Below are 27,114 nucleotides of genomic sequence, written 5' to 3'. Positions count from 1 at the left end.
CCTCCAAAACCAATGCCCAAGAATTGTAGCATGCAGCAAGTCCTTGTCACAACATGCTGTAATTAAATTGGACAAGTATTATAGCCAGTTAAGTCATTAATTTTCACCCATTGACTAATTTCCTCCCCCTATAAGCAACATATACATTTTTTTATTCCAGATTTAAAATTTTTGTTTTTGCCACTGTGAAATGTAAGTGAGAATGTAGGAATGTAAAACTAGAGGTTCACGGTATCTTGATCAGGATCTTGTAAACTGGCATTTGAAGTGAATATTGAAGGAAATTTTTAGCTTGTAATATCATTTAATTTATTGCAGATACTTGCAAAGGAAGGTGTCACATCGGCACTGGTGGCCCTATCTAAGACTGAGAGCAATAATAGCAAAGAGCTGATTGCAAGGTAAGATATCTGTGGTATTTCTTAACTTGACATTGTTAATAATGTAGAAGTAACTTGTGTATTTTTGTAGGGATGGGCCGATATGAAATTTTGCCGATACCGATAAAGTACCGGTATAAAATTTACCAATACCGATAACCGAGATTCTACCGATCCGATATAAAATTAGAAATGGTCCATGAAGAACCTGAAAGGTTTTGACCTCCTTAATAAATGTATGTTTCAAGGTGACTGTAGTGAAAAATAAATTGCATATTAAGACATTTACTTTTTTAGAAATGAGGGCATGCAGATTATCCATTAAAATTACAGCAAAATGGCAGAATTTTGTACTAAATTATCAGATATTTATCAATATATTGGATCGGTAAAATAATCGGTAATTTTACCGATAAACCGATACACCGATATGCCTATATCGGCCGATACCGATAGAGTATCGGTCCCATCCCTAATTTTTTGTATTTGTTTTAGGGATGGACCAATATGAATTTTCTTTACCATAATGATGGGTTTGGTTTATTTTACTTTGCTTTTCTGCAACTTTTGGCTAATTGTGAAGACAAGGATGAGTGATGATATGATGAATTGATTAAGGAACACCCACTCAGGCTGAGATTTGAGCCTGAAATCCTTGGCATCATTTTTCCATAATGATAAATTACAGATACAAAATTTACTGATACTGTAACTGATGTGATAGAAAATTACAAATGTTTGATGGCAAGCGCGAATACTTCATTAACATCCTTAATTACCATTTGTCCTTTTGTGGAGGGAGTCAATTTCTTCTTTTGTGGGTTTCCCTTCATCTACTTCTAGCCAGCAATGATCACCACCACTTGATTAGGCAAAAAGTAACAGAAAAGTGGCTTAAAAGTAAGAAAAAGACAATAGAATGCAAAAAATTCAAATCAGTAAGTGCCCAGTCGAACAACAATGTGAACTTCTCATGTTCACTGCACATTTTGATGCATTTTTTATTTTGTGCCTTTTAAACACCTAAGTGAGTGCTTTTTGTCTATTCATGACAATTTGAAGACATTCATGTTTTTTTTTATTAAAGCCAAGAGCCGGCCTCCTTGGCAGAGTGGCTAGCACAGCATGCTACGATGCCAGGGGTCCTGGGTTCGAATCCCAGCCTGGGCATTTGCGTTTGTGAGTGTTCCTTCATCATATCATCACTCATCCTCATCTTCACAATCAAACCAATACATTGATGAAAAAATTCTCTCAGGCCATCGACCAGGTGAGTTGTGGAAAAAATTCCAAGCCTGAAGATGAGAGTGACGTTAGCTCTCGAAAGCTTGGAATTTTTTCCACAACTCACCTGGTCGATAGCCCGAGAGAATCTTTTCATGATTCATCGCCAGGAAAGCTTCAAGTCTTACTTCAACCAATACATTGTTATTGGCTCAGCATCAGTTTTGATATACATTAAAGCTTTTTTCCTTGGGTTATGTAGGATAACTGAACATTTTTGACCAGGGTCTCTCAAGAATATCCTCAGACATACGTTTTCCTCTATTATACATTCAGTGTTTATGGTCTCAGTAGAGCAAAATGATATAAAATGTTCCCGGAATTTACTTTCAACTTGGTCCCCTGAACAACATAAAATGGATGTTCCAACGTATGTCGATACTTAGTTACAAAGGCTTTCTGTTTCCATTCTGCAGAGTATTCAATGCCATCTGCTGTGAGCCGGACTTACGAGGGATTGTGGTCCAGCAGGGAGGAGCCAAGGTCCTGTTGCCAATGGCTCTGGAAGGAACGGAGAAAGGGAAGAAGCAAGCAGCGCAAGCCTTGGCCCGAATTGGCATTACCATCAATCCAGAAGTTGCCTACCCTGGACAGAGGGTAAGTGCTGCCTGAACGTTGTTCACTAAATAAAGCCTAACAGTTAGCACTCTTGCCTTTGGAGCAAGCAGCCCCGGGTTGTGGGAGCTTCAGAATGTCTTGTGTTATCTACAGGGTGTCTACCAATCAAGGAAGTCAATAAAAAGTAGGGATGTGCCGATATAAAATTTACCGATACCGATAACCGATCCGATATAAAATTAGACATTGTCCTTGAAGAACCTGAAAGGTTCATTGACCTCCTTAATATATGTGTGTTTCGAGGTGACTGCAGTGCAAAAGAAGTTGAATATTTAGACATTTACTTTTTTAGAGAGTAGGGTAAGGAGATTATCCATAAAAATTACAACACAATGGCAGAATTTTGCACTAAGTTATCAGATATTTATCGATATATCAGATCGGTAAAATAATCGGTAATTTTACCGATAAACCGATATGCCCATATCGGCCGATACCGATAGAGTACCGATTAATCGGTCCCATCCCTAATAAAAAGTAAAGAAATCAACAAGTCAATAAAATTATACTTTGGTCAAGAATTTTTGCTGTCACAATGTCGGATGGACTTACTTTATTTTACTTCACTTTTCTGCCCCTTTGGCTAATAGGAAAGATGAGGAGGTAATGAAGAGACAATCACAAATACGTATATGGGGACGACAACGCAAGCCCCACATAATATTATACTGGCCGAGAGTCTTTATGTCAGAGCATCGCTAGTCTGCTAAATGTAATCCAGGATGAATTAATAGGCAAAGCAAGTCTAATTCTCTTGTTAAATACAGCTTCAGGTTTTCGTTAAATAAATATTTATGTTCTTAATTGCTAATTTCCACCTTTACCTAAGTAAGGGTTGATTAAATGAAGGTTAAAAAAACTAAAAATAGGCCAACAAAAAGCCATGAAAAAGTCAAGAATTTTGGATTTGTTATTTTGGTAGGCAACCTGACCTAGTACTGTGAGGACAATTGAAAGCTAGCAGTGATGGGAGAAGCTGATTGGTAGACATCCCACAGGAAATGCTGTTTTGATCATGTTATCAATTACACTACTTTCCTCTATTATAACTTGACAAGTTTAAAAACAAGACGCTGCAATCCATTGTTTGCGCACCTCACATCACATTTCCCCACTCCATTGTCTGCGGCGACATTCGTTCGCAGTGTTGCAATCTGGAGGGAGTGGTATCGTCTGAGAATTTTCAACGAAATTTGCATTAGTATCCCCTCACCTACGCTACCTATTGATTACGCTAAATTCTAAATACATTTTGATATTTTCCCTTTAAACCTTAAATGAATTAAGTTATATTAGGGATATTTCTTACCATCATAAGAAATGTATGAAATAAAACTATAGAAAAATGAAAAATATATAAACGATAGAACTGAGCTCATGTTTTCCAGTTCTCCTTCTTCAGTTTCACTCTCCCACTCATCCAAGTCTCTCTCTACCGATGAATCTGTGTCCGTGTCTGAATCGGCTTCACCAAGTCTAATTATCAGTTTATCTACATGCTTGTCCATAAGTACATCTCTTTCAAAGTAAGAATCTTCAATTTTTTTTTACACGTGTTCACAACGTTTCTGTACAGAATATTCACTAAATAATTTTCCCAGCAATTCTTTCTTTGCATCCAGTGAATCCGAAATGAATTCCCTTGCCTTACCCTTGATTTCCCCCCACACAAAGTTCAATGGGATTTAAGTCTGCGTGGTAAGGCGGAAGTCGTATTATGGTGTGCCCCACGCTTCTAAATTTCGTGTCAGTCGCATACTGTTTCGCATAAGGTACACTTTGAATTTTTAAGTAAAATTGCCTTTTGTTCAGATAAATAAAGATTGGGTTAATCAACGGTGAAATATTTTTCGCAAACTGATATTGACAAGATATAAAAGAGGAGCTTGCATTTCAAAAATATGCAGCCAAGAGTAAAGAGCATGAACATTTCAATGCTTTAAGAAAGAACACAGGCAAGCGTGTTATCAGATTGCCTTCTCGTAGTGATTGTTGTACGATAAACAAACGAACCACCACCCCACTCGTTTCTTTTTTGTTTTTGTTTTTAAAAAAAGGCCACTGGTTGATGTCGAATTCAGAAAATGAAGTCATTTGCCTGTAGTTTCTCTTCGTTATAAACCTTAACGCACATGCGTAATACTATAGTTTACGATCGGCGCACCGCACGCATTTTCAAAGGCCGGATTAAATAAAATGAACCACTGATATAATAGGAGCCTGCATGCACCGTCACGCTAAACAGTAAAAATCGTGTCATATTTGTTTTAGCTTAATTTTGCTGAGTTGGCACCACTATTACTCTCAACGCCAGACCAGTGAGTAGAAGAGTGGTGGGGAGGATGACGTAATAGGCAGTGCTCCGCAGTGATCTGCGCATATCGGGACTTAACTTGTCAAGCTATAGTGCAGTCAAAATAGGAAAAATAAAGGAACTAATTCATAACAAGCTGAAATTTGGTATATAGCATCTTTATAACAACATACCAAAAGTCCCCGGCAATCACTCTGCCACTAGGTACGCCATATTGCCATATGGCGTATCAATCCCAGATTTCACTAACTAAAGAACTAATTGACAATAGCTTGCTGTTGGATATATATATATATATCTTATAACTCTACTAACATCAATAACAACACGTTAAGTTTTCTGCAGATCATTGACACTGTGGATAAATTCAATATTTCGCATGAGAATGGAATTGACTTGTAACAGAATGGAATTTGATAAATGGGTTTGGTATGTAAGGTATGACAATATTCATTAATATTTGCCGTCTCATCAGGCAGGCTGTTGTTTTCATGTGTCATGTTCTGTTCACAAACTAAATGAGATTGTCACTATGGTAATGAACTCCTGTAGGTAACACACCACAAAAGACATATCTGAATCAAAGAGTTAGTCTCTTTTATCGTTCTCATGTTGGTCATCGACGTCTTCACCGTTGTCTTCTCTGGAAACATTGAAAACAAGTATGAAATTCGTACAGGAAATACCTTGGCAAGAGGCACATAATCTGAAACATTTTAAACTTGCTTACATGCAAGTGCATCCTCCATTACAGTTTTTGGTACATCCTTATGCAATGAAATTCAGTATATCGTTTGATACAGGATTTCAATCTTGAATTCCTTTTTGCTAGAAATTTCTCTCGTTTGAAGCTGTTAAGAGACGTCCTGTTCGGACACACCATAAAAGGCTAAGAGGAAGAGTTCTCGAGCTTTTGTAATTACGTCTGGCAACGCCGAATTGTCATTGAAAATTGACAAGTGTATATAGTGTATTTGTTAAAACCTTATTTCTTTTTTGAATAAAGAGGAAACAGTATCGAATCCACTGGCTGAATGAAGGAATAAAATGTGGTTCTTAGCAGAGATTGATGGATTATGCTGAACTGTAAATACCTTATGGTATTGTAACTTGCCCAGATTTTATAAGAAAAAATAACAACAAAGAAAAACACATTATGTTCTGAGTGAGTTAAGGCAGTGAGAATAAATATCAAGCAGATCGGTATCTTAGAACCTCTTAATAATGTGTACAGTGTGGGCAGAAAGTCCCTTTACACCTGAACTAAATGCGTGTAACAATGTAAGATGGTAAGATATTTAAGATTTTTACCTCCCATCCTGATCATTGATATGGCAACAGTACTCCTCATGTGAATTGCCAAGTGCCTGCCACGTAACTGCCCGTGGAGGGAGAATAAAAGTGTGTGCGTTGACCAGTTCATTGTCGCGGCTTTCTGTGTTTGGTGAACAACAATGGCAGATACCAGTGACTTTACTTTGAAGGAGCGCTTAGTGACAAATGTGTGGGTCCATGAACGGAAGCACAACAACGAAAATATGCCGCAGGTGATGGATAGATTTCGTGAACGGTTCGGTAAGGAACCACCAAGTCGTCAGACTTTGATCACATGGGAGAAGAAAGCTTTTCGCCTGGGAAGTGTTTTGGATGCCCCTCGTTCTGGTCGTCCATCAACCCGAAAGGAAACGTGTGCAGACGTTAGTGTGTCAGTGATGCGTTCACCCTGCAAGTTGACCAGAAAGCGTTCTGCAGAACTTGGAATTGCAAGGAGCACAATGCAGCTCCACATGAAAATGAACTTAGGCCTGCACGCATTCCACCCAATGGCGATCAATGGGCGTATGAAGCTGTGCAGGGATCATGGAGGTGCACATACGGATGTTTTGGACAACTAACTGTAAATATTATTCATGTAGGGATGAAATAAGTGGAGGTGTAAAGGGACTTTCTGGCCACCCTGTACAGTGGCAGGTTGAACGATTAGGGCATCAGTATCGCCAGGGGAAAGTTTTACAGGAACGCTTGCCTCTACTAACTTTGAAGAAAGGTGAGTAATAAATCTGGATTTGTTTCTATTATTTCTTAGAAACGGAATTTGACTGGCGAGAAAATCACCTGCTACCTGAAACTAGACGATCAACTTATAGCCTCTGGCACTACTTTGATACCACCTCCTCCCAGAGATATACTGAATTGATTTTCATATGGATCTACCAAAAACTGTGATGGAGAATGTAGTTGCATGCAAGCAGATCATGTGTCCCTCACCAAGATCTTTCCTGTACGAAATTCATTCTTGTTTTCAGTGTTTCCATAGAAGACAATAGAGAAGATGTCGATGACCAACATGAGAACGATGAAAGAGACTAACTCTTTGATTCAGATATGTCTTTTTGTGGTGTGTTACCTACAGGAGTGCATTACCATAGTGACAATCTGATTAATTTGTGAACAGAACGTGACACGTGAAAACAACAGCCTGCCTGATGAGACGGCAAATATTAAAGAATATTGTCATACTTTACATACCAAACTCATTTATCAAATTCCATTCTGTTACAAGACAATTCCATTCTCATGTGAAATATAGAATTTATCCAACGTGTTTCCAATATGATGCCGTTACCTACCGTGTCAATGATCTGCACATGTTGTTATTGATGTTGGTAGAGTTATAAGAAAAATATATATATATATATATATATATATATATATATCCAACAGCAAGCTATTGTCAATTATTTCTTTAGTTAGTGAAATCTGAAATTGATCCGCCATTTTTCAATATGACGTACCTAGTGGCAGGGTGATCAATCGCAAGGGACTTTTGGTATGTTCTTACTAATGTTCCCATATTTCGTGAAAATTTTCATTGTCCGCCACTTTCCAATATGGCGGACTTAGTGTACGGGTGATCGCCGGGGACTTTTGGTATGTTGTTATTAATGCTATAAATAGTCTACATACCAAATTTCAGCTTGTTATGAATTATAGTTCCCTTATTTTGTGAAAATTTTCATTGTCCGCCATTTTCCAATATGGCGGACTTAGCGTACGGGTGATCGCTGGGGACTTTTCCTATGTTGTTATTAATGCTATAAAGATGCTACATACCAAATTTCAGCTTATGAATTAGTTCCTTTATTTAAAAAAAAAAATGCTAAAGTGACTGCACTATATTGCTGAGATAAGAATTGAGCTTTTACTTTCAAAGCATGCCACTCCGTAAATTCATGTTCAAATATTCACTATAATGCAGAAGGCCTTAGAAAGAGCGTTTCGCGGGCTAACAGCAGACGTCGCTCGCACACTATTGCCGATACTCTCGTGTCGTCTGCTCCTCAGCCGAACAAATAGGCCGAGGTAGCAAGAGGCAGAGGTCATTCACCCTTCCAGAAGGGTGCAGCGAGAGCTAGCTGTGGCAACCGGGCTTGCTCATTCGCGGACCTGATTGGTTCTCGCAGACACACCCCCATATTGTTGTCTGCTGTAAGCCCGCGAAGCGATCTTTCTAAGGCCTTCTGCATTATAATCAAAGTAATGTTAGGTGCCGGACAATCGAAATTTCGACCAGCAGCGCACTGCCGCAATTAACGTGCAATTTCTTGAAAACTACAAATGATACAGTATTTCAGTTCTGTCTTTTGATCTTTAATATACATATCAAGGTATGACATACTCGAATTACAAAATAATGTATCCATTGTTACTGCTATTAACAAGCGAAGTTTGAAAAAGCCCTCTGTTTCCCTTTTGTTATTCTGTGATAAATTGAAGATAATAGGCTGTTACTTCTCAACCACTGCATCTAAATGTAAGAATGAGTAAAAAGCAAAATTTTAAGTAACATCCAACAATTAAGGGTCTAGGGGCAAAGACCCAATGTTCGAAATTTTCCATACTTACGCAAAATTTCTGAACCCTATAATTTCCATTTTTTTCCTCCAAAGTTGCATTACACATCCGAATAGAGTGGTATTTTGTCATGCTTCCCTCCAAATTTTGTCCATCCAGGTCCGATTCTAGAAGAGAAATTCCGGACATTGTCCCAAAGCTGGCAACACTGCTGCTTCATATAATGTTATATGTTACTCAAGAAGTATCAGCCTGATTTCAAAGAAACTTTACACGGTTGTAGGAATGTACCACCACTACATTTTTAATGCACTTCGGTCTATTGAGGGGCCTCAATTTTTTTTTAAAAAAATTTACTTTTTTCTTTTTCTTCTTCCTTTAACACTAATTATTGGGAGGCCCAATATATAACTTTTACCTCCGCTAAAAGCCCTGTCTTTAGGAAAGAAACAAAAAAAAAATCATCTCTCTATGACAATTAGTTCTTGAGGTACGATTTTTTTTGTATTTGATGACAAGTTTGAAAAGCACATGCTTGAAAATGTGCTGATGCAATCGGGAATACAGGTGTGAAAGGGGTCCGGCATCCATAAAGGTTAAATAGGGTCCCCCTGATCTGGAAAGTCACTGAATCTTTAAAATTGTCCAAAAACCAAGGAAAGTATGGGAAACCATTATCATCGTCACCACCACCATCATGACTTATCATTATCATGATTGTTGTTGTTATTATTAGCCAGAATTGGAAATTGAAAAAACAAATCACTTGTTCCTCCTAACTGGTTTCTTCTTTGGGGATATTTCATATAAAAGTAAAAGTTCCCTGTGCATATAGCACCATGGCATGAATGGACATTATTATTATTTTATTTCATTTAAAAATGTTATTTTCTTTTCAATAATACAGAATAAAGTTGAATCATGTGGTTAACATTCAGAGTCGAAGACTTAACACTTTTTTATTAGTATGTTGAATTATTTTTGGCTTGATCTGGAAAGTCCAGGGAATTTGGTAAAATTAATTACATCATGTTAAACCTCCATAACTACCCTTTTAAGTCAGATTTTTATGTTACTAAGTATATCAAAGTGAATATTGAGTGAATGCTTCTGATGAGGTTGCTATGAATGCATTTTAAACATTTCTTTTAACACTTCATTTATCATATTTTCTTTCATAATACTTTATGGTATTTTTCGCTTTCATTGTTGGCGTAATTTACTGCATCACTTAACGATCTCTTATTTCAGAGTGTGGAAGTCATCAGGCCGCTCATCGCCCTCCTCCATGTTGAATGTACAGCGCTGGAGAATTTTGAAGGTCTAATGGCCCTCTGCAACCTGGCTGGTGTTAATGAAACCATTCGGAAAAGGTTGGCATTAAAACAATTTGTTGTGAGCTTAAAGCAAGAGTAGGTAGTAGAAATGGAATGATTTTAATTAAGTGGCTTTGGAGTAGAACTTGATAACCCTCACTGTTCTAATTTGAGATAACATTTGATTCAGTTGCTCAAACATCAGTGAACAAAGTCCATTCAGTAGCCGCTAATTGGCAAAAACACACAGCAAGATCTAGGTAGTACATACGCTGGAAGGCATTGGACAAACTTTCACTTGGAATTTCTCAGTTCCATATTTCTGTAGGTTATCAACTTTTACTACCAAACCACTCAGTTATGGCTCAGTCGATACTATTTTATACCAGCACCTCTACTCTTACTGATTATCACTAATTAGGGATGGGACCGATTAATCGGTACTCTATCGGTATCGGCTAATATAGGCATATCGGTTTATTGGTAAAATTACCGATCCGATATATCGATAAATATCTGATAATTTACTGCAAAATTCTGCCATTTTGTTGTAATTTTTATGGATAATCTCCATACCCTACTTTCTAAAAAAGTAAATGTCTAAATATTCAACTTCTTTTGCACTGCAGTCATCTCGAAACACACATTTATTAAGGAGGTCAATGAACCTTTCAGGTTCTTCAAGGAAAATTTCTAATTTTATATCGGATCGGTAGAATATCGGTATCAGTAAATTTTATATCGGTACTGGCCAAAATTTCATATCGGCACATTCCTACCACTAATACATAGTAATTTAGAGTAGTTGAGAGTGCACTAGAACTCTAGCTATCCATAAAAGTGATTTATCGAAGTTCTGTTCATTGTGGTGGATTGCTACCATCGACTCTGGAACATGTCGTCTATTGAGTATGTTCTATGTTCACATTGTAAACAGATAGATATATTTTGGCTGTGGTCTATTTAGGATGCAATTGTTTCATCTCTTCTATCGTCTGATGCCTACATACAACCAATATTGATATATTGAGAATCTTTTTGGTCCATGTGCAGAATTTGGAAGCAGCCACAAGAATGCAAGCTCCAACAGCCAATTCAACGACAATGTTGCTCAACCAACCACAAGTGCCATCCGAGTATGAGATAATCCACTTGCATACGGAGAAACTAGTACTCACTTTTATCCACGAAGCTGTTTTTTCTTTTTCAATTAATTTCAGTGGCCATTGCCACCATCCTCATTGGAACTTGCAGTACTGTTGCTTGGCATGCATCTTTTGTACTTTTTTCCAATCCTTTTACGTCGACGAGGTTATTAAAATCCGCAATGTGAAAATACATTTCCTCTATGGTCGCGACGGATTTTCCCAAGAAATGCCCTGATTCATTCAGATTTGAGAATCTTCTAGTTCTCTGGCTGCTGCTAGGTGCGCTGTTGTTAACTGTGCATCTCCTTCTGTGTCATCTGCTATTTCCAGGCGATAACCATTGTAGTAGGGGAATCCAAGTGTGGTGCGCTTGCCCACTTTCGATGTTTAGCTTGTGTGGGAAGTGCATTACGGCGTGTGTTCCCTTGATTTTGGTGTCTACAGAACAAGACGCACAGTTAACAACAGCGCACCTAGCGGCAGCCAGAGAACTACAAACAAAAGACGCACGCCAAGCAACAGTACTGCAAGTTCCAATGAGGATGGTGGCAGTGGCCACTGAAATTAATTGAAAAAGAAAAACAGTTTCGCGGATAAAAGTGATTACTAGTTTCTCCGTATTTACAACAAATACCTAAAGAAACAACTACTTCTTTTTAGAGAGGCTAAAACATATCAGCCTTTGCAATGATACAAACTTTAAGTGCAGTAGGGACAAAGGTTCAATAAATATATCATGTCAAACTTTAAAGGCCTTTCCTGAAAAAAAAGAAAAATTGGACATAGAACATTTACATTCTCAGTGGACGATGTATTATTGTTTTGTATGTAGAGTAAAATCTTCAGTAAATACCTGTATTGGTATTTTTTTTTTCAGATACAATTTTGTAACTGAAAAAAATATTGTACTGTATTGCATTAACAATAGACAGGTCGCAAACTGTTACACTCATTCTCAAATAATAAAAAATGTTTTGCAGGATAATCAAAGAGCAAGGAATATCAAAGATTGAGAATTATATGTATGAAGAACATGAGTTGTTGAGGAGAGCTGCTACCCAGACCATGACAAATATGATGTTGTCGCCTGAGGTATGCTTGCATATATGTTATTTGTTAGGTTATCATAGTATTTTTGTCCTTGTAGCCACTGCAAAATGTGTCTTAACCTTAGCTTACCCAAGAGGAAGGGGCTGTGAGGCTAACCACCTATTTTTTTTCAATTTGAAAGTTTTTATGAAAACATTAAAAATAAATTACATTCTTCCCTAAGGTGTTCCCAATATTTCTCTATTACTTTTGTTCATAAAAACATAAATAAAATGTAAATAGGAGGCAAAATGCACTACAGCGCAGAAGGAATAACTTGGCAGTGACGTCATCTCCCACCTTCACCTCTCCTTCCAGAAGCGAAGGCTCGTTCGCTAAGAGCAGACGACAAGGTGACGTGCAAACCAATCAAAATCATTCCAAGAGGGGTGATGCAGGCGTGGAAACCCCCACACTGCTACATTAGTCTAACAAACCGCAGCTACGAGCGAGGGATTGCAGGTTATTTTGTTTCTTTGTTAGGGAGGTTTTTTGCTGGTTTTGTCATTGTACAATGAGCAGTGGCGTAAAGAAAGGTAAGCCCTTGCACAGCAATGCAAGAGAAATAGTTTTCAAAGTGTATAAGTACTTTGATTGCGATGAAAACAAAACCACAGCTGTTCACAGAACGTCCGTGGCGAGAGGTGTCAGTGAAAGATCTGTGTGGAGAATTTTGAAGGAGAAAGACTAAAGTGTTGCGAGTGCGAGCAGGAAACCTTTTTCAACGGCGGGCAGAAACCGACCGAACGCCCAGCAACGTGTCACAAATCTGGATTCTTTTGATGAAGCAGTCGTGCGCTGAACAATCCATGACTTATACACGAAAGGCATTGTTGTCACCGTACATAAACTGATGAAGGAACTGCAAGAAAATATTAATTTTAAGGGTTTGCGTTGGTCATTGTGTATGATCATAAGAAAATTAGGGTTCAGATTTAAAAAGCATAGCGTAATCAGCAGGAAGCTACTCCTTGAGCAAAACAGCATCGTTGCGTTGCGGGCGGCTATCATTTTTGCATGAAGTTCAAGAACCGAGCAGAGAGCAAACCGCCGATCTTTCATTTACATGGATGAAAGTTTCGTGAAAACACACCACACTGTCCTCAAAGTTTGGCTGGATTCCAAAGATTCGGAGGGGGCTTAAAAGTGTCGACAGGAAAGGGTTCCAGGTTTATTATTGTGGATGCCGGTGGTGAAAGTGGATTTGTGGAGGGGGCGAAGTTAATTTTCCTTTCAAAAACAACTTCTGAGATCTATAATGGGGAGATGAACACTAACAATTTTTTGTTGTGGTTTGAAGAACATATTCTTCCCAATCTGCCCCCAAACTCTGTTATTGTGTGTGACAATGCTCCGTACCACAACAAGTTAATGGAAAATATTCCAACATCAAACAGCAGGAAGAATGAAATGAAGTCGTGGCTGTCATCTCACAATATTCCACATGCAGAAGGTTTGCTGAAAGCAGAATTATATGAAATAATTAAAATAAACAAACCTAAAATAAACATCTAGCAGTGCTAACATTAAATTGAAGATTGGTAGTTTGCACCGCGATCTTTATTGCTCGTACTCTTACTCGTGCCATGGTTCCTTTCATAGTAGTTGGCAACGCTGACTTAGCCGGGAGTGACATCACTGCCAGGTTATTCCTTCCCGGCTGTAGGTGGGTTTATCAGGTGCCATCTTTCAATGTGTGTCATTCGTGACACTCATGCCAGTGACAGTGTAAAATTGGCTGGTAATGATGGTAATTTTTATAATTATTAAAATTAATAAGGAACTACACCTCTATAAACGGAAAAGCATTAATGAAAAAATAGTTTTTGTGAGTTTTAGTGAATGCTAAAATGTGTGTGTGACACTCATACAATAATTGGTTATTATTTATTATTGATGATAGTAATTGTTGTAATTATTATAATTAATAAGTAACTGCACATTTATAATCAATAAAGGAAGCAGTGATTCAATGACGAAATGGTTCCTTGAATTTTAGTGATAAAATGAAGTGTGGGCCTGTGAGCCCCCCCCCCCTCAGGTAAGCAAGTTTCTCGTATGGCATGGGTAAGCTAGGGTTAATTGATTTTATGGATGAAGTGAAGTTAGTATTGTAAATGTAGTGAAAGAGCATTAACCCTTTTCACAGCTTTACAGTGTTTCGTTTGATTTAGCAATTTATTCAGTGGATTAATATTATATTTTACATGTCTCAATAGATAGATAGAAGCTGTATTTTTTTTATAAGCTGTCCCTATTGAATGGTACTATTTGTCAGTATACTTTATCTTGCATGTGCATTTGGTGTAACTAGCAGCACCGTATGACTGCAGTTTCATTGTGTGTTTCTATATTGTGTAGTTTAATGTTTCAATATGTATTTTTCAGGTTGTACAATTGTACGAAGGTGAAAACGATAGAACGAAATTACTAGTCTTGTTGTGTGAAGAGGAAGATGAGGATACATCGAAAGCCGCTGCAGGGGCACTCGCTATTCTGACGTCTGTCAGCAGAAAGTGCTGCAAGAAAGTTTTTAAGGTATTCTATTTCTTCTTAATCATGTTCAGGGTGGTGCAAAAGTCAGTTTACCCATGCACAAATTCAAGTATACATACAAAATACAAGTAGATCGTAATACTATTATCAATGTGCTTTTTGGGTAAATGACTTTTGCACCACCCTGTATATACCATCTGCATTTTGCATAAGTAAATGTTTTCTGCGCAAGTACAATCTTATAACTAGTTTCTTTACTGACACACTTTCTTAAGTCTGAATTATCCTGCGAGTTTTACAAATCACAGAAAATTGATTAATTCTGCTATAAATATCTGAGAAGCAAAAATGGGCTCCTTTACACAGGAATAAACTTAATACTCTGATAACTAATTACATGTGCTATTAGAAGGAAAGTGCTTATTTTGTGCAGTAAGTATAGTTTTTAAAATGAAATTTAGGATTGTATTCACCATTTTAAAACTGAAATGTCATTTTATACAGTGTGTTTAAAAAAATCGCTCAACCCAAACTTTGAAAATGTATATATTTATACTGGGTTTTCTGTTCTCATCCATTGAGTTTTTTTCAATCTTTAACATTATAAGTTTACTCCATACAGAAAATTAAATATATTAATAACTGGTGGAATGCACCATTAATAAATGTTCAGGATGCCACTTTTCTGTGAGAAAAATATATAACAATTTATCAAAGGGCCACAGTTAGATGTCTGATGACATGTCAATCTATAATTTGCAACCAATATTGGTCATGTTCAGCATTTGATGGATTTATGACTTGTGATTAGATGGGTTAAGTTAAAAAGTGCCATTTTAGGGGCATATCACCTTAATTGGCAACTCTAGTAAGTCAAATTTGGTCAGCAGAGGTAAGCAACATGTGTCTGAATACTTGAAAAATTGTAAATCATGATTTTGCACCGAAATTGGACTCTTGAGAGGATCCTACGCTGCCGTTACTTCTCTTCACTCACACCCCATAGCATGTTGTTGACTGCTGAACCAAAAGTAATAATTTTTCAGTTCTTCTTTTTGTTTGTTCAATTATTCATATGATTTTAAGACATAATTACATAACAAAGTAACTCCGTTACTTTAGAGTTGTTTTTTAAAACATTGTAATTTTTTTCTTCAATGTTGTTGGAACTGAGCTATGATATCAGATGTAAGAATGCAAATAGGTTGGAATTTTCAGGAAATCACGACAAGACTACTCTTCGACGACATGTTACGTGCGTCCTCACATTTTGTAAGAAAATAAAAGAAAAACCAGCAAAACCTGCTTTGTAGCTAATCAGTGGTGATTTATTCATTCTTGGTTTTGGACTTTTAACCACTGTGTTATGACAGTAGCACATAAGCGGCACTGAAGGAGTTTTTTCATTTTTTGGGAGTTGATATCCTACAGCATCAATCCTTTGACAAGGTGGAGCCTGGGCCACTGCAACATAATCCTCCCTGGCAAGCTACATACAAAAATAGGCCTTGACATGACCACCTGATGAAGTGGAGCCTGGGCCACTGATAATCCACCCTGGCAACTTAATGTATATAGAGGTCCTTGTGACCGACAGACGAGGTGGAGCCACCGAGAATAATCCTCCAGGGCAACCATTTATAGACACCACATGATTTAACAGACTACACGCTACCCTGAAGATGGAGGCAGATTCAGCCTCCGAAACGTTGGTTAAATTTTTTTTTAAAAAAATAACACAGTGGTTAAAAGTCCAAAACCAAGAATCAGTAAAACCTGGTTCTCAAAAGTTGATTGAGTCAGTATGGCATATTCATTGCACATGTGCATTATTGAAGAGTATTTTATCACGTATTCAAATACTTGTGTGTAAAAGCTGTTCCAAGAAAAGTACCCTTTTTTTCTGTAATTCACAAAGCAACAAGTTTATGACTGGTGTGTTGATTTTGGGAAACTGGATGTGTATGAAGTGTATGTAGGATCCTGAAAAATTTCTTACCGTAACTCAATAATAGCCTACACATGATTAGTTTAATAATTTAATTGGGACATTGTTATTACAGTAAAAGAAAAAAAAGGTAAAGTGCCTACCTGTGCTTTGCACCACACCATGAAGGCATATAGAGGGTGTGAAGTTAGTGCCACACACTTCTTGATCTTGGCCGACGCTGGGGTGATGTGATCAGCACTATGCCCCTGGTTGCCTTTACCCCCCAGAGTTTCCTCCAGGTACCCACTTTATACGACGCTGGGTGGGTGCTGGAGCTGCTTGAACAGGTGGAAAAAATCCCAATTCTCCCCCACCGAGGATCAAACCTGGGCCTCTTGCATGGTAGTCAGACACCCTAACGACTGAGCTACCATGGCTGCTGTCCAAACTGTAATAATAAAAAAGGAGGCATAGAGGTTTAAAGGAATGTGCAGTTTCAGCGTAATTGGAACATCTAGTAGCCACATTTATGGTTCACTCTTGAAGTTTCAAAATGACGTATGACAGCTTCTATTCAATGACAGTGTTGCCAGGTGCATACAATTTTACAGTTAAAAGTCAAATTTCAGTTCAAAATTATGATTTTTCACGTAAATATATGGCCAATATTTAGGCACATGTTGCTTGCATCTGCTGACAAAATTTCGACCTGCTAGTGTTGTCAGCTAAGGTGATAGGGCCTTAAAATGCCCCTTTGTACTCCCATACAATTCCAAGTCAAATGCTATAAATGACCAATATTGGTCGCAAATGATGATCGACATTTCATCAGTCATCTAATTATGACCTTTCGATAATTTTATATATGAATGGCTTATTGCAGAAAGGGACCTGAGTCAGATTTTTGAGGTATCGGAGTTAATTTTTTCATCTCCACTGTGTCTAGCAGCATACTGCAGGGGGGTGCATTGAGGGTTGCAAAATTAACTATTCATTATGTTGAATATTTGAGCCAACAACGGCACATTTCTTTCTTACACTATTAATATTATACGATTTTTCATTGTTTTTCTCAGAATTGTGCAAAAGTGACTCAGGTCCCTTTCTGCAATAAGCCATTCATATATATTTCTCACTGGAAAGTGGCATTCTGGAAAAAAAAATAATGGTGCCTTCCACCAGTTATTAATTTATTTAATTTTCCGTATGAGGTGTTCCATGTCAAATCACCCAGAGGTGGTTGCTTGACCATTTTGTTAATTTTTTATATTTTCACCATAGGTGGTGTTGCTAGTGACCTGCTCAAAAATATTTTTTTTAAAAAAATCTTCCGCCATCTTGGATTTCTGCTCATTTTTCATCACTGCGGGAAGCAAAAATGAGCGTTTACAAGGGTTTTGAAAAAAAGTTGCTGTGTGATTTCTATTACAGATGGAATGTTCTAGTTTTCACTGCCTGAAAGTAGAGATTCTGGCCTTTCAGAAAATGTATATATATGTAAGGTAAGAATTAAGTAACTGGGACTTTAATGGGTTCCAATGTAGCCATCGTAACAGGAAATTTTGCCAGTTTTAAAGGTCTGTAAAATCAAAAGGGCTTGAAACCACAGGATGGAATTCTTCTTGCAAGAACTATGAGTGGAAGGCTTTTCAGCCATGGTGAAACAAATCTTGGGTTGTAAGCCCTTCTGTCCGATTTTTAGTTCCGAAATCCGAAAATTTCCAAAATTTGTGACCTGCCAAAAATAAGAAATTTTGGCCATGGATACTAGTACTTAGTAAAACCTGTGAATTTCATTTTGGGGTTCACACCGATGTTCATGTTACAGGCTGCACCTTTACAGATATTTGACCTTGAAATTCACAAATTTTGGAAATTTTTGGATTTCGGAACTAAAAATCAGACAGAAGGGCTTACAACCCAAGATTTGTTTCACCATGGCTGAAAAGCCTTCCACTCATAGTTCTTGCAAAAAGAATTCCATCCTGTGGTTTCAAGCCCTTTTGATTTTACAGACCTTTAAAACTGGCAAAATTTCCCGTTACGATGGCTATATTGGAACCCATTAAAGTCCCAGTTACTTAATTCTTACCTTACATATATATACATTTTCCGAAAGGCCAGAATCTCTACTTTCAGGCAGTGAAAACTAGAACATTCCATCTGTAATAGAAATCACACAGCAACTTTTTTCAAAACCCTTGTAAACGCTCATTTTTGCTTCCCGCAGTAATGAAAAATGAGCAGAAATCCAAGGTGGTGGAAGATTTTTTTTTAAAAAAAAAAAATCTTTTTGAGCAGTTCACTAACAAGACCACCTATGGTGAAAATATAAAAAAAATAACAAAATGGCCAAGCAACAAATTGATTTAAAATTGGGTGATTTCACATGGAATGACTCTATGGAAAAAACTGATAATGTTAAGCATTGAAAAATATCTTAATGGATGAGGCTTTATAATGCAGCAAACCTGGTGTAAATATCTTGTACGGTTCTCATAATATAAATTTTCAAAGTTTGGATTGTGAAACTTCAGAAACACACTGTACCACTTTGAGTACCAAAATTGTGATCTTTTATTCACCATAAACATGTTTCCCTACTTATAGCTTTACCTTTGAGATAAGTCAAGTATGATGTACTTCCAAATAAATTAAGGGAGATTTCATACAGAGGTGATACATAACAAGTTACAAGCGATAAGCAACACTTTCCACATGGAAATGAACCTTCAGAAATAAATACGTACAATCTTTTGTACTGGAGTGACACAAAAAGCTGCACAGGTTACTTGTTGCTTTCATGTCATTTTCTCAAATGCATGCACTGTCTCATGGTCTGATGGTCCTGCATGCATAGTGAATGATTTTTTGTAGACTGGAGGGATCCAGGTTGATTGTTGCCTGTCACTTCAGTGTGAAACCCCAATGGCATGTGTCACTTCAGTGTGAAACCCCAATGGCACATGTCATGTCAGTGTGAAACCCCAATGGCACATGTCATGTCAGTGTGAAACCCCAATGACATGTGTCACTTCAGTGAGAAACCCCAATGGCATGTGTCACTTCAGTGAGAAATCCCAATGGCTTGTGTCACTTCAGTCTGAAAGCTACCTAGCAGAATCACACCAGAGTTTGGTAATTTAAAAAACAAAGTGGATAACTGCAGTGACCACCAAAATTAATCAGAGAACTGAAATCAGTTTCATGGAAAAGTGAGCATTTTGTCAGAGTTTTACTATGTCAAATAATTGTAACTGGTTTGCCCGTTGTAATTTCCATTTCATTGGAGGATTTTTAATTCCTGTTTTATTTGCCAGCCTGCTTCATGGTTGGAGGTGATGCGATTGCTTTTGGCCAACCCCAATCCAGAGATCCAGCATCGTGGCATGGTGATTGTGTGTAACATGATGCAGAGCAGCAAATCCGTTGCCGAGAAGCTTATAGAGACTGACATTATGGAAATTCTAATGGCACTTAGCAAAATAGGTAAGATGATTTGCACTCTAAGCAGTAGAGTACTGCATTGGACCACTTTCGCTCGCTCAAACTCGTTCGAATTTTCCACGCTCAAGCACTCAAACATACATTTGTAGTGGGATGATTGGCATCGTCCTGTATTTCAGAGCCTAATAAGCATCACTGTGAACCTAAAACCCATACATGGAACGGAACCCAGTCTATGCAGTACCAATTCTAAATAATAATTCCGTATATTATGTAAGACTCAAATACAGCACATATGAAAGTATGCAATATCTACAGACCGAAACATAAAATGGATACACATGCTGAGAGACCTGCCTAAGCAGTTACAAATATCGTATCACAGTGCAAGAAGTACGTGTACATCATTGTTCACTTACCGAAAAGGATAATCATATTCTGCGAAATAATAAAATGCAGTTATAACATTCAATCGAACATCATTTCAATGTGAAAATAATCGTAGAAACATAAAATGTCAGTCTAGGTAGTTTCAGCCCATAATCATCTATTTCATTTTCACATATCTCGGTAAGATACACAAAACTGCATTTGAATATGGATATGATGACTATGTTCACTTATTTTTCAATTTCACTTCATGTTTTACTTCACGATCCATATTTGAGGGCCCACTATTATAGATAAATGAGTGAAATACGTGTACTAATAGGGTTCGAGAGTTCGGTGGTTTTTCGCTCGAGTGGAAAAACTATTAATTCTGTATGCCATCTATCATTGCATGTGCAAACTATTTGCCGCTTGAGCGAAAAATGCTCATTGCAGTACTCGACTAAGCAGTAAGTGGGTGGGAAAAACCATATTCAGATTTGATCTTGAGAATCTTTTCTTGGTTTCCTAGTTGAATCATTTCTGAGTCTTGGATGAAGGAGGTTAAATGAGGGGTTCAGAGCTGAACTAGCGTAACTCCACTTTTTGTGGACATGGAGTTGCATGCATAACTTAGAACTGTAAAGTATCAACATTTCAGTACTAGAAGTCAGTATCTTATAAGTTTCAAATTCTTGCTCATAGAGGCACCACTATATTTGTGCTCCAACAGCTAAGCACAGTACGTACTGAGTTATCTAAATGTGCCTTTTTCTCAAAACTCTTGAATGGAGTTGCACACCTTTTGCTCTGAACTCCTAAAATGTGATTGGAGAATTGCACTTGGGTTGAGAATGTATGGATCTATACTTCAACAGTTGTATGTATATTCACACCAATATTATGGCCGTTTTACTTCTGATCAGATTTAATTTAGTTTTTGTACTTTATCAATAATAAAAACACACGTTTGACTTGTGCCATTAAATAACAAGTTGCACTGTGATTTATAAATTAAGTTTATCTTTTATGTGTTTTGAACTTGAGTCCTTGTTGACTGATTTTACTTATGTACATTGTTTTTTTGACCTTGCAGAAGAAGAAGGGAAGGAGAAAATACGCAAATATGCAGAAGAAGCATTAAAGGCTGCAGAACATTGGAAACTTATCAAGAAACCTGAAGAATGTGATGAGGACAGTGATCTTGAATGATAAGTTTGTTGTGTGTTTAGGCTGAGCCGATACCCATACCGAAACAATTAGTTACTAGAGTTTCGCTTTAAAACAGGGTTGTTAAACGTCCAGGAACCCATAAATTCCAATGGGTTCTATTGAGTTCCGCTGCAGGACGGGAACCTTTTTTCTCGCACAATTTAAATTCGGTCCAAGTTGTGTGTTGTTTCAATTGAAAAAAAGGTTCCTGGACCGAATTTAAATTCATCCAGAAAAAAGGTTCCTGGACCGTATTTAAATTCATCCAGAAAAAAGGTTCCTGGACCGTATTTAAATTCATCCAGAAAAAAGGTTCCTGGACCGTATTTAAATTCATCCAGAAAAAAGGTTCCTGGACCGTATTTAAATTCATCCAGAAAAAAGGTTCCTGGACCATATTTAAATTCATCCAGAAAAAAAGGTTCCTGGACCATATTTAAATTCATCCAGAAAAAAGGTTCCTGGACCGTATTTAAATTCATCCAGAAAAAAGGTTCCTGGACCGTATTTAAATTCATCCAGAAAAAAGGTTCCTGGACCGTATTTAAATTCATCCAGAAAAAAGGTTCCTGGACCATATTTAAATTCATCCAGAAAAAAAGGTTCCTGGACCGTATTTAAATTCATCCAGAAAAAAGGTTCCTGGACCGTATTTAAATTCATCCAGAAAAAAGGTTCCTGGACCATATTTAAATTCATCCAGAAAAAAGGTTCCTGGACTGTATTTAAATTCATCCAGAAAAAAGGTTCCTGGACCGTATTTAAATTCATCCAGAAAAAAGGTTCCTGGACTGTATTGAAATGCTTTAAATATGAAAAGGTTATACACCGTCCAGAACTCATTTACGTTTGCTGATTTTCTCTTCCAGTCAGGGATTGCATTTATTTACAATTCGTAGACCAGGATTGACTGATTGAAATTGCCTTCTAAAAATGTCCCCGAGTACGTTTACACTGCGGTTGTAGAAACCGTATCGCAGGAAATAAATCATGACGCTGTTGTTCTCTCGTGGGCCAGGTTCAAAAACTCCCTTGTCGAAGAGTTACTGTACATTGTACATACATAACGTAATGGACTATTGAGTTCAAACAAACCCGTCACATGTTGCTCCGGCATCCGATCCAGGAACCGCAGCGCAGCCAATAGGAGTCCGTCGATGAGGTAACGTGAGGCTGCTGTGTTCCCATATCACAACAGGGACGGAAAGTGTTTCTACAACCAAGAGAAGGAACGCACGCGATTGAATGGGACAACATGGAGAAGGGTAACGTGATGGCAGCATTTGCATTTCGCCCATTTCTACCTTCTATCTTAGATTCTCGAGACAGCCAGCACCTGGATTAGTCTTTCATGCTCACAAGTGGATAATTGTTTATCGTCAGGTCCGTAATCGATCCAAGTTGCGTATTGTTTCATTTCAATACGGAGCTTGGACCCTATTTAAACTAATTCTGAAAAAAGGTTCCTGGACAGAATTGAAATACTTTACAGATAAAAACGGTTCTTTACGGTCCAGAACCCATTCACGCGTGATGATTTTCTCTCCTGGACTGAAATTGAATTTATTTAAAATTCCTGGACCTCTAACAACTCTGCATTAAAACATTCAAAAATTACATCAGAATGTTAAAACACCTGTTTTATAGTCACAAATTCCAGTTTTTCACAAAATACTGGTGCAAAATCAGTGGAAACTTTAAATTTTCAAAATAATTAGACTCTATGAAAGTGTCACACTGCATTTTTGCAGACTCAAGTGGCAGACAAGTATTATCAGGTATCTGTAAGCAAATCCCAAGTCATACTTCTGTTGGTATCTGCTCAGCTGTACTCTGTATCTGTGCGAGAGAGATATGTAAGTGCCTTTCGTTTTTGTGATGGTGAGTTTAAACAATTTTGTACTTAAGTGCTGTGCAGTGTGTTTTGTGAAGTAATACTTTTTTTATATGTCTTCCTCTATTATGATTAATGATAGATATATATGTATGTTGCTTATGCTGGTGCTAATCATAACTTTAGTTGTACAGTGGAACCCTCGTTTTACGTTCTTGGATGTTACATCTTGCCACATTATAATTCAATCTTCATTGTACCAATAAATGCATAAGTTATCTTTGTTCCCTGAAAAACTTGAATCGAGGTTCCATTGTACTATGATCAGTTTGAAGAAGGAAAGGAAAATACCCTTTGTTGTGGTCATTCTCTGATCTTAATCATGTAAATAAGTGAGATAATTAATTTTCTTATTTTTTTTGTTTTGTTATAAGTATTTTGTTCAGAATTTTTCCATTTTCATGACAATACTTTCAGTATTTATTTAATTCATCAATAGTTCACTTGACAGTATTGCTGTTTCTTTTGCTACTTTTATTTCAGTATTTCATAATACAATAATGTTTGATCACTTGGGTTGAGTAGTCTCCTGTTCTCTTATTGTATGTAAAATAACACTGACAGAACTTTTTTTTGTGAGAAGTAAGTACAATACACCTTTCATGGTTGGTAAGAAGTTAATTGGTTTAGGTTATTAGGTGTTCAGTCAGAACTGTAAGAGGGAGTGGTGTATGTATCTGCACATCAATAGTTATTGAAGCATGTACACTATTTTGTACAAATAGGCTGAGAATCTACTCTAGTAGATAAGGATAAAAAGCGAAAATCCTGTAAATACTGGGAAGGGCTCAGGAGAATGGCAAAGTGGTTTAAATGTAGAATCTGATATGAATTTTTATTATTATTATTTCAGAAAATTACATGTTCATAGTAATTCATTGTGCACAGATTTTGTTTCTAACAAAGCAGTTGTTAAAATTATAACTATGCACAGATTATCTCTGCTAATTGTACCTCATTATGTACCATTTAAGTCCTCAAAATTTAAAATGCAAACATGTACTTTGTTCTGGGTTCTGCTGCTTGCATTATATGGTTCAAGATTGTTTTTTTTTTTTTATTATTGTTCATGCATATACTTTTTTACTGTCTATGTGCACTTGTTGAAAATTATAATACCCAAATGATTCAGGTTCCCTGTCAGTATACTTGTTGCTGGGAATTATAGTCGTTATGTGAATTCAACAAGAGATCAAATTTAGTAATATGAGAATCTAGGTGACTACTTCCTTACAGCTGAATTAAAAAAATGGTATTTTTCTAGTCTTGCTGCATGGAAGCAGTGTAATTTGAGACAAATTTTATGTTTTTGTAGTGTTATTTATTATAACTTGCATAGACATTTTTGACCTGCAAATTGTTAAGACATGGAATATATTTAAAAATCCACATTTGTAACAATGTTTGTATTTATTAGAATAGTCTTAAGTGTTTCTGGAAGGTATTTTGTTTTCAACAGGAGCAGCTAATATTTGTATGTTTGTTTATAAAAATATTACATAACTAAATATTATGCTTTATAATTTCATATGCACTATGAAATATTGATTTCCACTGATACTTGAAAATTGCATCAATTTACCAGAGCTTTGCTTCAAAGTATTCAATAATTACATCGGAATATCAAAATACCAAATTAAATGAATAGTTTGAATTGTGAATACTTTCCAGGATAACTTGACTCCACAAAAGTGTTGCGTGGCATTTTTCCAGGCAGTGTACATAATATACAATAAAACCTCGTTGACCGGTTTAACAAAGGTCCAGATTAATTGAAGTAACCTAAAAGAACAGTAGAAAGTGCATTAAAACTCCATTTATAGCAACAAAACACGTTTATTATGGTGTATTTAAAGGTCATAAGCCTAAATACACTATACAGTACAGTGCAAAGTCTGCGGGAAACAGAATTTCATCAGTGGTTGACTGCCTTTTCTTTGGGAAGTTCTCTTGTTGACTTCTTGCAACATTTAAAACCTTGCATTCTGCTGGTTTTTTTTTTTTGGACGGGGGCTGTCCGGCTTAATGAGGTTTTACTGTATTGATATACAAATCACAGATATTATGAAACTGGAAACAAAGTGTTTTATATACTATTTCTTTTGCAACATCAGAGACTGAAGGAACTGCATCAGGTTAATCATATCCATGCATCAGGTTAATCATATCCATTTGTGAATGATGTAAACAGGAAGTTTGTGAAACATTGAAAACTAAGTGTTTCAATGTCTGTAGAATATTTAAATATATTATGTCTGCAATTAGTATTTTATGTTACCTCAAAAGAAATTAGGGATGGGCCGATATGAAATTTTAGCCAATACAGATATAAAATTTCAAATAGGCCTAAAGAACATGAATGGTTCACTGACCTAAATAAATATTTCAAGGTGACTGCAGTGCATAAGGTGGTGCATATTTAGACATTTACTTTTTTAAAAACTAGGGCATGGAGATTATCCATAAAAAATATATTGGATCGGTAATTTAACCGATACTCCAATATGCTTATATCGGCCAATAGATTACAGATTAATCTATTAAATCTTACCAGTAGGGAGGAAGGGGGCTGATAAGACTCCTATGCATGTTCCCTAGTGGGCCTGGCAGCCCCCTCAGGCAAGCTATGAATTTGTCTGATATCTTAAGTCTCAAGTTACACATCCACTATGCCAACTCGATGGGGATGAGCATTATCATCCATCAGAATGAATTCAGGGCCCACTGCACTCCAAAACAGACTAACATACTGGTCCAGGATGTCATCCCGATACACCACACCTGTGATGGTACCCCGTGGGAAGACATGCAGGGGCGTGCAAGACCCCAGGATGATCACATGCCTCACTATGATTCCGCCACCTCTGTAATGGTCCAGTTCAGTAATGTTAGCTGGACGGAACTGTGTTCCGGGTTCTCTCCAGATGAGGATACGTCGTGAATCACTGGTAAGACAGAACCTGGATTCATCTGTGAACAAGACATGACTCCATTGCTCCTGGGTCCGAGTGTGATGTTCCCTGGACCAGTTCAAACGGACCCTTCTTTGCACTGGGTTCAGTGGAACACACCTTGCTGGTCTTCTGGCATACAGGTGTCCCTCAGCTAACCATCTGTACACTGTAAACCTTGAAATGGTGGTCCCTGTACCAGCTGCAAGATCTCTACAGAGATCCGAGGTGGTGCTGTGTCTATTGCACCTGGCTGTTAGGTGTAAGACGGTGGTACTCCTTGGATGGCCTCTGCCAAACCTCCGAGTGACGTTTTCGCCCTGGGGGACATCCAGTTCACGCGACACTTCCATCTGCGTCTGACCCCTCTCCAGTCGACCATTCTTCCACACATGAAATCATCCATATGGTGTCTCTGCACCATTCTCCTACACGTGCACTGACAATCTGGCCAACAACACTGATGTGTATATGCTGTCTGTAATGTATTGAACACAACTACTGGTGTGTTGAAACAGTGCTCGGCATGGCACATACCCGACTGCAACAGATGTACACAGTGCCACCAAGCGGTAACTTCGGGAATCACATGTGACACACAGTCAAGGACTCGTACTCGGAAACACTACATGGATTTACCACTGTTTCTCAACATGTTTTCTATGTAATTTCACATTATTCTTAAGTTTTGCACATGAGTATATTTACATGTAAAACCGTTCCCTGGTAATAACAATTAATTCACTTTTAAAGCAACACAGAGTATAAAACACAGCAACTTCAGTGGGAACTTCACAAAATACAACTTACT

At 37.4% G+C, this 27,114-nt stretch overlaps 1 protein-coding gene across 1 annotated transcript in view; it reads left to right on the top strand.

The window, feature by feature from the left end:
* The window catches only part of unc-45 (unc-45 myosin chaperone), a 73,351-nt gene extending 48,501 nt beyond the window's left edge, over positions 1–24,850 (top strand). The window contains exons 15-21 of the mRNA XM_083115646.1: positions 319–401; positions 2,081–2,261; positions 9,703–9,824; positions 11,896–12,007; positions 14,393–14,542; positions 19,751–19,919; positions 21,343–24,850. Coding sequence (XP_082971772.1) covers positions 319–401; positions 2,081–2,261; positions 9,703–9,824; positions 11,896–12,007; positions 14,393–14,542; positions 19,751–19,919; positions 21,343–21,458 — 933 coding nt within the window. The 3' untranslated portion in view covers positions 21,459–24,850. The remainder of the gene's footprint in view (positions 1–318; positions 402–2,080; positions 2,262–9,702; positions 9,825–11,895; positions 12,008–14,392; positions 14,543–19,750; positions 19,920–21,342) is intronic.
* Positions 24,851–27,114: the final 2,264 nt, after the last annotated feature.

This window comes from Lepisma saccharinum, chromosome 30 (genome assembly GCF_977018435.1).
Source record: "Lepisma saccharinum chromosome 30, izLepSacc3.1, whole genome shotgun sequence".
Lineage (NCBI taxonomy): Eukaryota > Metazoa > Arthropoda > Insecta > Zygentoma > Lepismatidae > Lepisma > Lepisma saccharinum.
The sequence above is the reverse complement of the archived record's forward strand: the minus strand, read 5'-3'. Positions and strand labels throughout refer to the sequence as shown.